At 43.6% G+C, this 14,379-nt stretch overlaps 1 protein-coding gene across 2 annotated transcripts in view; it reads left to right on the plus strand.

The window, feature by feature from the left end:
• Nucleotides 1-3,188: 3,188 nt before the first annotated feature.
• Nucleotides 3,189-14,379, plus strand: part of PSAP (prosaposin) — a 28,890-nt gene continuing 17,699 nt past the window's right edge. For both annotated transcript variants that reach the window (XM_017674863.3, XM_073240891.1), the window contains exon 1: nucleotides 3,189-3,318. In XM_017674863.3, the coding sequence (XP_017530352.1) occupies nucleotides 3,279-3,318 (40 nt within the window). In that variant the 5' untranslated portion in view covers nucleotides 3,189-3,278. The remainder of the gene's footprint in view (nucleotides 3,319-14,379) is intronic.

Consider the following 14,379-nt stretch of genomic DNA (forward strand, 5'->3'; position numbering starts at 1 on the left):
TTGACCTAGATGGGGCTTTAGGCTTGCTCTGCTCATATTTCTTGGAACCTACATACAACACCTCATTCTTCAGAGCTACTGCAAGTGTCATCATTTTGTCCAGCCTACTTCCCTTAGCCCATCATTGTTCAGCATTTGGTATCTTTGCAGTTTCTGCTGTTATAGAGGGCCCTTCTGTGAACACTTGGATAAATACTTCATAGCTCAGGATTATTTCTCTGGGGGGTGGGGTGTATCACTAGGAATGGTATTATAGTCCCTATGGACAGATGGTTAGGAAGGTATTTTAAGAGATTAAGCATCTCTTAACTTGGTAAAAAAAAATTATAATAATCAACTTATGTTTTTATATTCTTAAGTAAAATCCTGACCTTACAGGGAAGGAAGTGGATGAAGGAACATACACCTGTTGTGTTCTGGGTGTGCAAACAAAAGGTGGTGAAAGTTCATCTCAAAAACACTGACATACTCCTCTAGTTATGATGAAGAACAGTATCTTAAAAAGCTATGTATGGTTGGTTCAGGCTCTGTCATTAAGTAGCTCTGAGAACTCAGTAACCCCACCAAAGTGAGAGCGTTTGATCTGAACATCTCTGAGGTTCCTTTCGGCTGTGAGTTTTCAAACCTCTGCTTGGAACATGGAGTTGCTTTGCCTCCTCCATTGGCAAGAAGCTGGTTGGGGCTGTTTCCTAGAGCCCCACCTCCCTTGTGTTTTCTTATCTGGTTGTTGGGATGGTCTGTCCATCCTTGTGTCTCAACTTATGAAGCCTGCAGATGGGATAGCCATGCAGTCTCCAGCTGGCCACTGAGGCCACCCAGGGAGGCATCTATCTAGTTTAGATCAAATCTTGTCCCAACTTTACTCAGCCCTTTCACAGTGGCCACTGTGGTGCACACTTCCCCATCCAGCTTCCCAGGGGGAAGTTGAACTGCAGTATGTGGTGGTGAAGGAGGAGACCCAAAGGCCGGAGAGAGAGGATTACAGATTGCTGGAGAAGGATGGAACCCTGGGTTTGCCTCTCTTCAGTCAAGTGTGACCTTGGATAAATGTCTTTCCCTGTCCAGCCTTAATATCTCCTTCAGTACAATGATGGACTGGGACTAAATGACCTTAAGGGGCTGCCATATAGGCTGAGATTTCCTTCCCTTAGGCTGCTGTGTGCTTGTCCCTTAGTGTGGCAGGCATTATCTGTCTGCCCAGAACCAAACAGGGTCAGCCACAGGTAGAGATTAAGCAGTTTTGTGTGGGTCACCTAGGTCTTTCCTATCCTGGAATAAGACAAGGACTGAGGGCTGCATAGGGTGGGGCTGCTTCCTCCTTCAAGGCCTCTGGATAATTTTTAGCCAGGTTCTAAGATTCTGGCTTCTCCACGTTTGGGGCACTTCCTAGTCTCCCCTTCTTTACTGTTCAATCTCTTTCCTCCATTCTTTCCAGCTCCACAGATATACCATGGTAGGGCCTTGAGAAGGATTGTATTTAATACTGAAAAACCTGTCTGTGGGTCATGGAGAGACATGATTGTGGATATGAAATGTTAAGAGGGAAAATCAGGGCCCAGAATGAAGCTACACATGGGCCCTGCCAGGTAAGTACTATAAACATCACTCAGGAGATAGTGTGGGTCAGGTGGTAAGTTTGAATTCTGACTGTGAGAACTTAAAGTTGTTAAACTTTTTGAGTATGGATTCTCATCTGAAAAATGGCACTAATAAAAGCAATGGTATCACACAGAAAAAATCTGAGGGTTCAAAGATATTTTATATATAATCCCTAGTGTTGACTTATTCTGAGGTAGAGCAGGGATGTGGGACAAGCATCATGATTAATTTTTCTTCCTTGTGCTGAAAAATGCTGAGATGTAAGTAGTATAGTAAGAACAGGAGGGACTCCATCTTAAGGCTAAGATTCCATTTTAAAAACTAAGGAGTTAGGAGGTAAAGAGTTCTAACATGTTTTACTGTAATTAGCCAAAAACCGACCCTATCTTAAGGCAGGGCAAGCAGTCCTAAATGATACGTTCCCAGTACTTGAAGGTAACTATTATCTTGGAGAACAGCATCAATAAATTTCTTGTGTTAAGTTTATCTTACAGAGCATCTCAAGGAGTGAATGTGTATGGTGACATAATGTCTCTCACTGGAGATAGACATGAGACCACATGTCAAGCCTATGCTCCCTTGGCCCTTTACCCCACACTTGAAATCCAGAAAAGATGCAGCTCCTAAACCTTTAATTCTAAGCCTTTGAGTGTGCGTCCTCTCTGAGGCTGCCCGCACTCCCCTTTCCTCGAGTGTGTACTTTGCCTTAATAAAGCCTTCTTTCTGCTCAAATTACTGTATTTTTGTCTCCACACTCTTCCAAGCCTCTCAGGAGATGTGTAAGAGCCCTTTTCCCAGTAAGTATTTTTGTTACTTCGCTGTTTCGTTCCATTTTCTAGACTTAAGAACAAGTCTTTACTCTCTCTGTTCTATTTCAGATGAGATCTCTGCTTTGGGTTTGCCAGTTCCTGTCACCTGGGTGACCCGGAGGGGACTGCAGCTGTAGGATCATGTTCTTTAGCAGCCTGCCTGAAAAGATTTCTTTGCTTTGGGGGATGTTCTCAGAACATAATCTCACTCCAACCAGTGCCCCGTGGCTCTCCCAAATCCCCGGGTGGTAGGGACTTAGTTCCCACGCTGTGCAGATCAAGTGGACACTGCACTCCAGGTGACCCTGGCTTCAGGAGTTGGCAAGGGACTTGGTGCTGGTAAGCTGAGCAGGAGTTCAATGAACTTTCCTTTCCTCCCTGCTTTTTTGCTCTCTACTGCCTCCATGGCTGCTACCATTCACCACCACTCTCGGCTTAATGAATTCCTCCCCTACCTACACTTCCTGGACCTGTTTATGAATTCTTTCAGATCAGTCAAGAACCCTCCCCCCATCTGGGCTGAGATTTTACCTAGGACACAGGGAGAGACCTCCCCAGGCGCAGAGCTGCCTGGCAACAGCTCAATAACCAGTTTTGTTTTCAGATGACCTCTCCCTTTCCTTCCTTACACGTGCCTGCCTGCGCCCCCTCAACACACCTTGGATCCACCCCCTCGCCCCTCCCCTTACCCCGCCTTCTCTTCAGGCAGCGGGGCAGGCGCTGCTGAGTCAGGCTGCAGGGAGAGCGGGGCAGGCCCGGCTGGGCGGGGCTTGCGCCTGCGCACCGGGCAGCTTGGGGAGCGGGGCAGGTTTATATCTGCGGGGGATCAGCTGACCCTCTGCATTGCAGACTGCGGAGTCAGGCGGCGCCATGTACTCTCTCTTCGTGCTAGCCAGCCTCGTGGGCGCTGGTAAGCCCTCGCACCCACTCCCCCACTTTTCATCCAGGGGAAGGGGCCTTCCGCAGAACACTGTCCCCTCCTCGGGGAGCAGGCTGTATCCGGCCGGGCCCCTCCGTCCTCCCTTGCGGTTGGCGAGGGGCTTGCACTGCGCAGGCGCCAGCGCAGTGCCGGTACCTGCTGGGCGGCGGAGGGGCTTCGGGGGCAGCTGGGAGACGGTGCCGAGAAGCCCCTGGGCGGGCCCTCACGGGCTAGGATCTGGGCAAGTGGGCGAGGCGGGCGGAGCCAGCGAAATAATACCTTCCTGAGGGCTTGAGTTGCTGCGGGCGCTGGTAGAGCCGCCCAGGGCCTTCCCTCTGTCTTATGGGGATGGGCCGGTGGGGTAACCCTTGCTGCGGGTGTGTTGTGCCCGTGCTAGGTGCACATGATTGATAGGGACCGGAACCCCATTCAGGGAGTCAGACTGGATCTCGGCCTCGGTTGGCCCAGTTAAAAAGAGTATGTAAGTTGCAGGAAGCACATAAACGTAGGCAGTCTCTTTTGATGTTTAACTTTGCACATACATTTACTCTTGATCCTACGTCTTGAAGTGACTTTACATCTTTTGTGACCCTGCTGATTTTGTAAAGGATCCCTCATTTCAGTTGTTTTAAGCCTTGCGCAGCCAGGGGAGGGGATTAGCAGGTGCCTTCATTTTGGGGAAAATAGTAAGTATGTGAGACGTTGTGCACAGGAGTATTATGCTGAAATATTAGTGAGATAGGACTGATGGTTGTTAAAAATCATTGCAGGCTATGAAGGCAACGCTTGGGAACCAGCTGTGTTGTCTTCCTGGAATTAGAAGGGGCCCTTGTGCCATTCCTATGTCCCTGTGCCTTTTTTTTTTTTTAATACCCTTGATTCTTCACATCTTAACCTCATTTAAGTCATCGTGGTAAAGAGAAAGGAGCAAGGTTGAGTACTTACAAAAATTCTATCGTTTAATAGTCGTGGAACCAGACTTCAATTTATATACGGACAGCCTACTGAAGGGAAATAAATCCGATCTTTAGGGCCAACCTCAATTTCTGTTTCTAGTTAGCTGTGATGTAGGAGCTAGCTTCCATTCTAACTATCATGCAAGAAATAAGATACTTACTGATGAAATAGACTTAAGAAGTTTTTCTCATGTTACCTTTCAGCCTCTCCCAAGAATGTGTCTTAATATTACACCAAGCTCTTAAACTTGTTTTACTTGTAGACTGAGGTGATCTGCTTATAAAAATTTTTGGTTTTAAAGTCACTGAAGAAAATTTATTTCTCGTCAGGGTTGATAACTGCTTTTTATTCCATGGTCTATATATGGGGGAAAAAAAAAAACTAGTGCTAATCTCTTAAGTTTTGTATACTGACTGAGAACAGTTTTTTTTTTTTTTTCCAGTTTCAAATACCTTCCTGAGGGCTTGAGTTGTTGCGGGCATGGGTGGAGCCACCCAGGGCCTTCCCTCTGTCTTATGGGAATGGCTGGTGGGGTAACCCTTGCTGGAGTTCTTATTGGCAGTGAGTCATTCCTCACAAGACCCAAGACCCTTAAAGTTTCTGAATCACTCAAATCACCCACAAGGGACTTTGGAAAAGTAAAATCCTCTGGTATATGTGGGAGTACAGTTAACCAGACTGTATAGTTAACCAAGAGACCTTTTTTCCTGAATGCTTGGGTAAATGTGTGTTACAATGGCCTTGGTCTAAGCTTGCTGCCTGGCCTTTAGGATTATCCCAAGGTCATGGCTTCCTTGGTAATTTTGATAATGAGTTTGTTAATGAAGGTGCATAGTGACTCAGCCATCCTCTGCTCCCTGAGAGGCACTTAGAACTTGCCATTGCAACGTGGTGCTACTGTAGTATGGAATGTGGAGAGGCTTTGTATTTTAATGATGTCCTGGTGGTAGAGACACTTGTTTTTTGTCCCTGTCCAACCATCCCTCCCTTTTCTCCACCTGATGAAGAATGGGAAGTGATAGTATACAGGAGAGAATTGGAGAGCATCTAATCTAACCTCTTTGTAAGGAAAGAAACTGTGAGGCCTATGATTCCCAAATCGTAGGCTGTTTACCGTGGAGAACCAGGATGAGAATCCAGGACTCCTGACAGTGCTTGCTCTTTCCATATTTTTCCATTAATGTATACTTAACTTTTGACAGACTTACTGGGTTATAATTTATATTCAGAAAACATGCACATTTTAAGTGTACAACTTGATGAATTACCATGGAACTGACCGTGCCCACCAGAAGCAGCCCTCAAGGTCAAGGATTAGAGCCTTAGCAGCATACAGAAGCCCCAGTACCTCCCCATTCATTATCCTGTCTCACTTGCCAAAGGAGACCACTGTGTTCAGGATGGGAGTCTGTACTCGAGGCAGCCAAACTTGCTTTATACTAGATCAGACACTATCCGAGCAGACCAGCAGATCAGGGCTGGTTCCTGATAGCCAGATACTCCGATTCCAGGCATGTTGTCACTGCCTGTGTGGGACCTTGGGTGAGTCTGTTCAGGTTCCCTCACCTGGCTTCTGCATCCAAAAATAGCAGTGAGCTGTTGAGAGAAGAGAATAGCTGTGCACAGTAAACAAGTTCAATCAGTGTAATAATGGGTAGAGTAACAAGTATGTTTCCCTCCCACTGCTGTCCCCTAGGCCTTTCCCAGGACAGCCTCGTACAGGCTCCTTTAGACGCCTTCCAGAGCTACACGCGAGTAGCTGTGTGACATCCCCCTTCCTTTTTCTTTCTAACACACATGGCGGCATATAAAGACTGACTTTTTTCCTCCTTGCTCTTAAATTGTGGAGCATTCTAGACATCCAGAAAAGTATAGTGGAAGAGTAATTAAAATGAACACTCATATATATAGCACCCAGGTTAGGAAAATGCTCCTCCCTCTGTAGATAACCACCTTTCTGGACTTGGTGTTTATCATTCTCCTGCAGGTATTTATACTTTCATATATATAAATGTAACCAAAGGCAGTATATGTGGTATTGTTTATAAATGTTACACATTTTACAAATATATATTCTTGGGTTAGTATTACTATTTTTTGTTAGTGCAGTCCATCCATGTTGATCCATGTAGATCTGTTTCATTCATATTCACTGCAGTATAGCATTCATTTGTATCATACATATTCTCCATTCTCTTGCTAGACATTTAGATTATTTCCAATGCTTTGTTTTTCTCTTACAAACTGCTTGCATAAATGTCCTTGTGTACATGAACAGACATTTCTCTAGAGGATATACCTAGAACAGAATTGCTGAGCTGGGGAGTATACTTATTTTTACCTTGTCTAGAAATTATCAGATTCCTCTCTAAAATGTTCCTGTTGCATATGCAATTTTTACTTGTATTGTTAATGTTTGATGTTACCAAACTTTGTTTTGCCAGTTGATAAAAGGGTGAGGAGGTTTGTTTGCATTTCCCCTTTTATTTATACCTTTTAGAGGTCATTTCGTGCTGATATGGGTAGGCCTAAACTACTACCTTAAAAAAAGACTCATTAAATTTTGGAATAATGTTAGATTTACAAAGATATTACAGTGAGTTCCTGTATACCCTTCTCCCAGCTTCCCCTGTTGTTAATATATAACCATTATACATTTGTCAAAAGTAAGAAATTAACATTGGGGCAGAACTGTTCACTGCAATTTTTGTGTGGATTTTACCAATTTTCTCCACTAATCTCATGTTTCTGTTCTGGGATCCAACGCAGAGGACCACATTTCTCTTTGTGATATATTCTTAATCTCCTGCCTCTCAGCTGTTTAAGCTGCAGAGTATTTTGTTTTATGGATGTGTCATTTTAACCCTATTGATGGACATCTGTGTTTCAGAAAAAATGAGATGAGTTCTGATGACACTTCTAAATTTTAAAGATAAATTATGGCCATTTTTGGGTAGATACTGCTTTTGAAAAGAAATTATTTACATAAAGGGAAACTTCATAAGTAAGTTTGATGGAGTTATATAGAAAGGTCTTCAGGCCAGTCTTAGTGATGTCATTCATTTATTACAGTAAAAGAAAGTATTTTAGCAGCTGTGATGGGATGCTCTCCTGCATGTACAAGCATTGACACTGGGGTCATGTGGCTTCCTGTCTCACTAGGATAAAACCTGAAGTTTGTCCTGCAGGGTCACATGTCATCTGGCCCTTGGCTGCCTCGCAGAGCTCTTCCCCCTCCCTTCAGCTTAGGACTGCTGTCCAGCTGCCTAGCACCTTATTGGCACTCAGAACCTATACATTAGGTGTTTCCCCTGTCTGGAGCATCTTCCCCCTGAGATAGTCCGTGGGGTTTACTTCCTCTGTTCGGGTCTCTGCTCAGCTACTGCTCTGTCTGAAATGACCGTGCCATACTGCCCTAGTTCCATTCTTCTTTGATTTACCATCCTTTGCCTTTATGGCACACCCCACTAGCACGTGCTATGGTGTTGGTATTTGTTTTGGTCGCTCTCTATCTGCAGCAGCTACACAGTGCTCCAACATAACAGGTGCCCAGCATTGCTGAGTGGTGGTTGGGGGGATGGTGAAGTAGACTTCAACTCAGGAAGAGCTGGGAGGTTGGCTTCCCTGAAGCTTCACTGTTAGTAGCCACATCTTTCACCTGGTTGAATAAGGCATTTCACTTGCAGAAATTAATTTTAAGAAAACTTCCGTGTTTAGGAATTGACAAATCAAGAGTAACTTTGGGATCAAGTGAAATGTTAACCTTTATAACAGTTTGTGTTCGGTTAGAGGGGCCCCCTCCAAGCCTGTTGGAGAGGATTTTATGTAGGTGGTAGGGACACAGGAGCCTAATAACATTGCTTAGATGTGTAATTTAGGTAATCTGGTGGCTCTGATTTGAGGTAAATCTGAAAAGAGGACCAGCTGTTGCTTGAAGAAGTTATTTGCCCTCCTTTTGGTTCCAGAAATTGATTTTTCATAAATGTTGAACATAGTGGTTCTCAAACTTTTCTGTCTATGTACTCATAAGTTACTGAGGGACCCCAAAGAGCTTTTGTTTATGTGGGTTGTATCTATCAATATAATTACTACCTTACAAATTAAGCTGACAAAATTTAAAAAATAATTCTTTAGAAATAATGATAAACACATTAGCATTAACATTATGATTTTAAGGAAAATAACTGGTCTTAAACACAAATATATTTAGTGAGAATGGCTTATTTTACATTTTCTGCAAGCTTTTCAACACTGGCTAGATTCTCAGCTGCTTCTGCATTCAGCCTGTTGCAGTGTCACATGTCTTAGGCCTCTGGAAAAACCGCACATTTGTGAGTGAATGAGTGAAAAAGGCATCAAGCATCTCAGTACGTTGTTATGGCAGTTTTGACCTCACAGACCCTCTGAAAGAATCTCTGGGACCCTCAGGCTTCTTTGGACCACACTTTGAGGACCCGTGGTATAGCTGATTTGTAGGAAGTACAGGCATCATACAGGCACCACTTACTGAGGGTTTATTATGTAACCAGCACTGTTCTAGGTGCTTTTTTGCGTAACATGGACTTAATCCTCACAACAGTCCCCAAACAGCAACTAAATCCGAATTCTTGGGGCATTTTAATATCCTGTCCTAACCTTTGCTGTGGTCTGAATTGTAGATTTTGGCATTTCAAACAGAGTATTCCCATTAAATATTAAAATAAGTCAAAAGTGGTAGCCAGAATTTTGTAGTTAATAATCTGAGACGAGTCCAGAAAACTGAATTTCCTTGTTAGACAGGTTTGCATGAAATCTTTTTCGCATATTGCTGTCTTCTACAAGGCGGAGACCACCAAGCTGGGTTAGCAGGAGCGGGTAGAGCCCATGCTGGCTTCTGGCTGACTGAACCTCCGTGCAACACCTGGGCCGGGTCTGGAACCATGCAGAGGTGCGTTTGACCCCTGCCTGTACTTGTTTACCTGACCAGACTCTCGGCACTCCTGCCAGGGGCTCACTTCTTCATGGTCCAGTTGTGGCATAATCTTAACTAGGGTGATTCAAATTCATCTCTGATAGGCTGATACTTGGGAGAAAAGCTTTGCCAGCAGGACTTTACATTTGACTGGAGTGCTCTTGAATGAACTAGATGGGAATTTCTCTTCCCCAAATTATGCATCATTCTTGTACAATCTAAAATTGTATCCTTGTCCCTCAGTGTATTGGGTATCATTGCAAACGGTAATTTGCCTGAGGCCTCTGTTGCCTTCTCCATGTAGATCAATTTCTTGTTCTGTAATGATCTGGCTTGGGAGGAAAAAAGAAAAGCAAGACAGTAGTGGGAAAGGAGAAGCAGGGAAGAAAGAACCTTTGTTTTAAACAACAGAAAGAATAGCTTTTTGGGGTCAGAGGTGATAGAATATCAGCCTCTGATAGCTTGAGAGCTTTATTGCAGTGGATTTCTTTTGTGATAAGAGGAATATTTAGATTTTAATTCCTCCAGATCAAGGCATGCTACCTCTGAGTGTATGCTATTCTGAGTGATTAAGTGGGCAGTGGTTTTTTATTCTGCTATGCAGAATGTTTTTCCCAAAAGCAGAGTCCCAAAAGAATAGACAAGTGCTGTTTGCCATAGAAGGTAGTTGTGATATTGGCTGTTTGATTGAGTCAGCAGTATTGAGTGTCTTACATTATCTCCTGCTCTTAGGTGATCTAAGTGCACAACTTCTTTTGAGAAATGTCTTAACCTGAGGTAGATGCTACCTCTCCTGGGATTATCCTCTTTCCTAGCAACCTGCCCGTTGCCATGGTGACATATTACTTAGGCAGCATTCCACTGCCCTGTTGAATGTATACTCTGATTGTCTGCACTGGGGGGCTGCTAGCATTTTCTTTTATCCTTTTTCTGGGTACCTGGACTTGAACAGTTTTTAGTATATGTTACCTAAAATATTTAAAAGGAAAACCATGTTATATGGCTAAAATAATGAGACTGATTGTTTCAACAAATAGAGCATAACATGTACTTCTAAGAAAGGTGGAACCTTCATCCTGAGGTTGTTTTTGAAAATCTTTGGTAAATACATTATGTACATGGGCTTTTAAATATCCTCAATGGAGTTAAGCCTTTGTAAAGACTTGTCATTTGGGAGCTCTTCTGGCAAATGAGGTAGATGATTCAGCTGGTATTTATAAGCTTAGACAACAGAGACCTAGAATAATAGCAGCTTAAATACAGTAGAACTGTTATTATCTATCACAGGAAGTTCAGGAACATGGCAGTCCAGGGCTGGTGTGGTGGCTGTACTTTTGGAAGAACTCAGAGCTAGCACAATGTTCTGCATCCTTGAGGCTTAGCACCTTTCTTCGTGGTCCACCATGACTGCTAAAGGGCCAGCCATCACACTTGTCTTTAAAGGTTCGTTAACTTGTAATATCCCATCTACCAGAATGTGGTCTCATGGCCAGACCCTGCTACAAGGGAGACTGGAGAATACACTTTTTAATTTGGTGGCCATTTTGTGTAGCTAAAAATCTTTAGTTCTGTGGAAAATGGGTATAGGGGGAGCAACTTGTCTCTGCTACATTGGACATTAGCTGTTCCCTGAAACAGGTTGTAAGGTTTAACTATTTTATTTTTGGTTTTAAAGGAAACATGGGGAAAAGTAATTGATGCCAAAATAAAAAAATTAGACAGTGAATGCCTCCCCCTTGATTGTCTTCTCCCTCAAGTCCACCATTAACAGTTAGGTGTATAATTAGCTGTACTTTGTAGGTACCAGGCACTCTTAGTGTTTTCTGTACGTGCTTGTTAATCTTTATGGAATTCCTGAGAAAGGGCAACCTTGTGCTCTCCATGTTTTACAGATCGTTGTGGCCTGAGTAAGTTGCCTGGGTCTTGGCTTTAGTAAATAGTATAGCAGGGTTTCACTCAGGTCCATATATTCCCAACACTCACAGCAGTAATCATGTTACCATACCGCCCCCTCACCCTACTAGAAAAGGAGAGGCTTTGAGGGAGCTCTTCTAAAAGGTAAGTTCCAAAAATAATTGGAATTATGGCAACTTTATTAGGATTGCAGGAAAATCAGCCTGCAACTCCAGTTTCATGAGTTACTGAGAACATTTCATCTGTGGTGTTGTATGTAAGTACGTTACTGGGCACTTCTCAGTCTTACTTGTGCGTGAGTTCTTGTTTAGCACCTACATACAGACTCTATAGACTCCCGGCTCCTTATGGTGTGGCTATGTTTCACTCTCCCTGTGATTCCTGGGTCTTGAATTTAGTAACCAATTTTGAGGTTGGGACACAGCTCTTCAGGTCTTTGAGCTGCCAGTTAATTACTTGGTTAAATGTAGAGTGAACAAATAGAACAGCCTTGATTCAGCTCTTTGTGGAGTACCTTTTCTGGACGAGATAGTGGATGGAGAAAGGCCCTGTTGCCCTACAGATGTTGATGATGATAGTAATAGCACTTCCTTGACATCTATAGCATGACATTACTGCATTGTGTTTTACAAGTACTGGTAATTTTTATAAACACCTAGGAGTGAGCACTAGTAATAATAGGCCTATTTTGCAGATTGGAAGACTGAAGTCTCAAAATGGCTACCAGTGGTAGAACCATGATCTGAACCCTTGACTGTCTGATTTCAGACCCAGTCTGGTAGGGGAGTTGAGATACGTGAGTGAATTAAAATTCCAGAGAGGTGATGGTAAGGGCATAATGGATGAGAGACGTGGTCTTCTGGCTGTTGAAAGTGCATAATTATGCTATCTTGAGTCTCACAACAGTTCAGTGATATCAGTGGCTTCATCTTCGTTTTGTAGATGAAAAACAAGCTCAGAAGGCCAGTAATTTCCCTGTCATTTGGACAGCACCTGAAGGCAGATACGTTTTCTTTTGAGTGTATCACATTTGGAAAACATCCAATTTAGATGGTGGGTAAATTGCCTTAGAAGTCTCACTCTAAGCTCAAAATTTAGTTCCTTTTCATACAAAGTCATCATCGTGGTAAGAGCACCTAAAACACATGTGGCTCTAGTGAACTCTCCCTGCCTCCCAGGCTCACAGGGTTCCTTGTCTAGAGTCTAGAGCCTGCTACAAAGCCCATGTCTGGACCAGCTGTGGCAGCCATTCTCAATGCAGTAAAATTCCATTCGTTTTGGTGAGTGGACCTATATATGGAGTGGTTTAGAATGTCTCTATTTTCTTTTAGGCTTGGGGAACAAAAAGGGAAGAGAGCACCCACCCCTTTCCTAAGGAAATATGATGGGGATCTGTGGCTTAACAGAAGACCCTGTGTTAATAAAATGAAACTTGCCTGTAGGGTTTTAGGGTCTCTGAAGCGTCGTTTCTCTGATTTCAGCCTGCCAGCGTTCTGTCATCGAGGACTTGAAATTCTAGGCTCTTGAACTAAGGAGTGTAGTGCTTGATTGCCCTAAGCAGTATTCAGGTCTTATATGACACATTTACACAAACCCCCAGGGGGTCAGGCACACACTGTAGGAACTTTCTTAGAGTTGCAGGGTATTGCCTCAGAGAAGGAACTTGATATTTGGGTTTAGAGTGTGGGAGAATGAGAATAGAGATGAAAGCTTTGCTGGGAACATGGTTGGAGAAGTAACTCATCAGAAAGTGGTTTAGGATTATTTGTGTATATTGGTTATCTGTGAGTACTGCAGGTGCCGGTGCCGTTTGCTGCCTCATTTAAGGAGGAAGAGCTGCAGGCCCCGTGCGGTCTTCAGGCCGTCCTCACCACTTGGGATCCCTCTGTCCCACCGTCCCTCGGAGGCTGGCATTTTGTTTCTGCGAGGTTGCTTCTGCTTTGGAGAGGTCATACCTAACTGGGCAGCCCACTCCCTTTTTATATCCCTGTGGCGGTTTAACCTGTTCCTTGCCTTGAGTCATAGTCGGCTTCCCTTAACCTCAGCCCCTTGTTCTGAGGTCTGGGCTCTGAAACCACACAGAGTAGATCTGCTCCCATGTGACAGGCGTCCTATGCCTGTGAAGATGGGGTGCGTCTCAAAGACATTCTCTTTCTCAGCTAAACACCTCCAGTCTCCCAAGGGACTCGGGATTTGTGTCCTGTGTCCTCACCTTCCTGGCCTGCCGTGCAGAGATGTATCCTGCCACCCACTCCCACAGGCTCGGGCAGCTGCAGCTTCTGCCCACCACCGCCGTCCTTGTGCTGTTGGCTCTGGGTGTTTCTTTTTCTTACTCTGAAAGACTTGACGTCTAAATTGAGCCCTGGGAGTACCATCTTTCTTCCTGTCTTGTTATTTTGGAATCAGCCTTTCCCCGCTGCTGCTGCTTGCTTACATGTGATAGGGCTTCGTGCCAGGTAGGGCCCCGTCATCTGTCTCTTTGCACCTCTGTCTCAGCTCGTCTGCCATGTCATAGCTGGCCAAATAATGATTTGGCCATATTTACTTCTTCCTTACCAATTTAGATGTCTTTTATTTCTTTTTCTTGCTTGAGTGCTGTGGGTAGGATTTCTAGGACTATGTTGAAAACTGGTGAGAATGGATATACTTGTCTTGTTCCTGATCTTAGAGGAAAAGGTTTCATTTAGCTTTTCACTCCTGAGTGTGATGTTATCTGTGGTTTTGTCATATATGGCCTTTATTATGTTGAGATATGTTCCCTCCATACCCACTTTGTTGATAGTTTTTATCATGAATGAATGTTGAATTTTGTCAGATGCTTTTTAGCACCTATTGAGATTATCATATGGTTTTTTTCCTTTGTCAGTGTGGTGTATCACATTGATTCCTGTGCAGATATGGAACCATCTTGCATTCCTGGAATAAATCCCACTTGATTGTGGTGAATGATCCTTTTACTGTATATTTGAATTCAGTTTGCTAATACTTTGTTGAGGATTTTTGCACCTACGTTCCTCAGGATATTGGTAATTTTCTTTTTTTTTGTACTGTCTTTTTTTGATTTTTATATCAGGGTAATTCTTGCCTGGTAGAATGAATTTGAAAGTTTTCCTTCCTCTTCTGTTTTTTGGAATAGTTTGAGAATGATATGTAATAAGTCTTTTTTTTTTTTTTTTTTAAACATTTGGTAGAATTCACCTGTGCCATCCAGGCCCAGACAATGGGGGTGT

Source organism: Manis javanica, chromosome 7 (genome assembly GCF_040802235.1).
Source record: "Manis javanica isolate MJ-LG chromosome 7, MJ_LKY, whole genome shotgun sequence".
NCBI classification, from domain to species: Eukaryota; Metazoa; Chordata; class Mammalia; order Pholidota; family Manidae; genus Manis; species Manis javanica.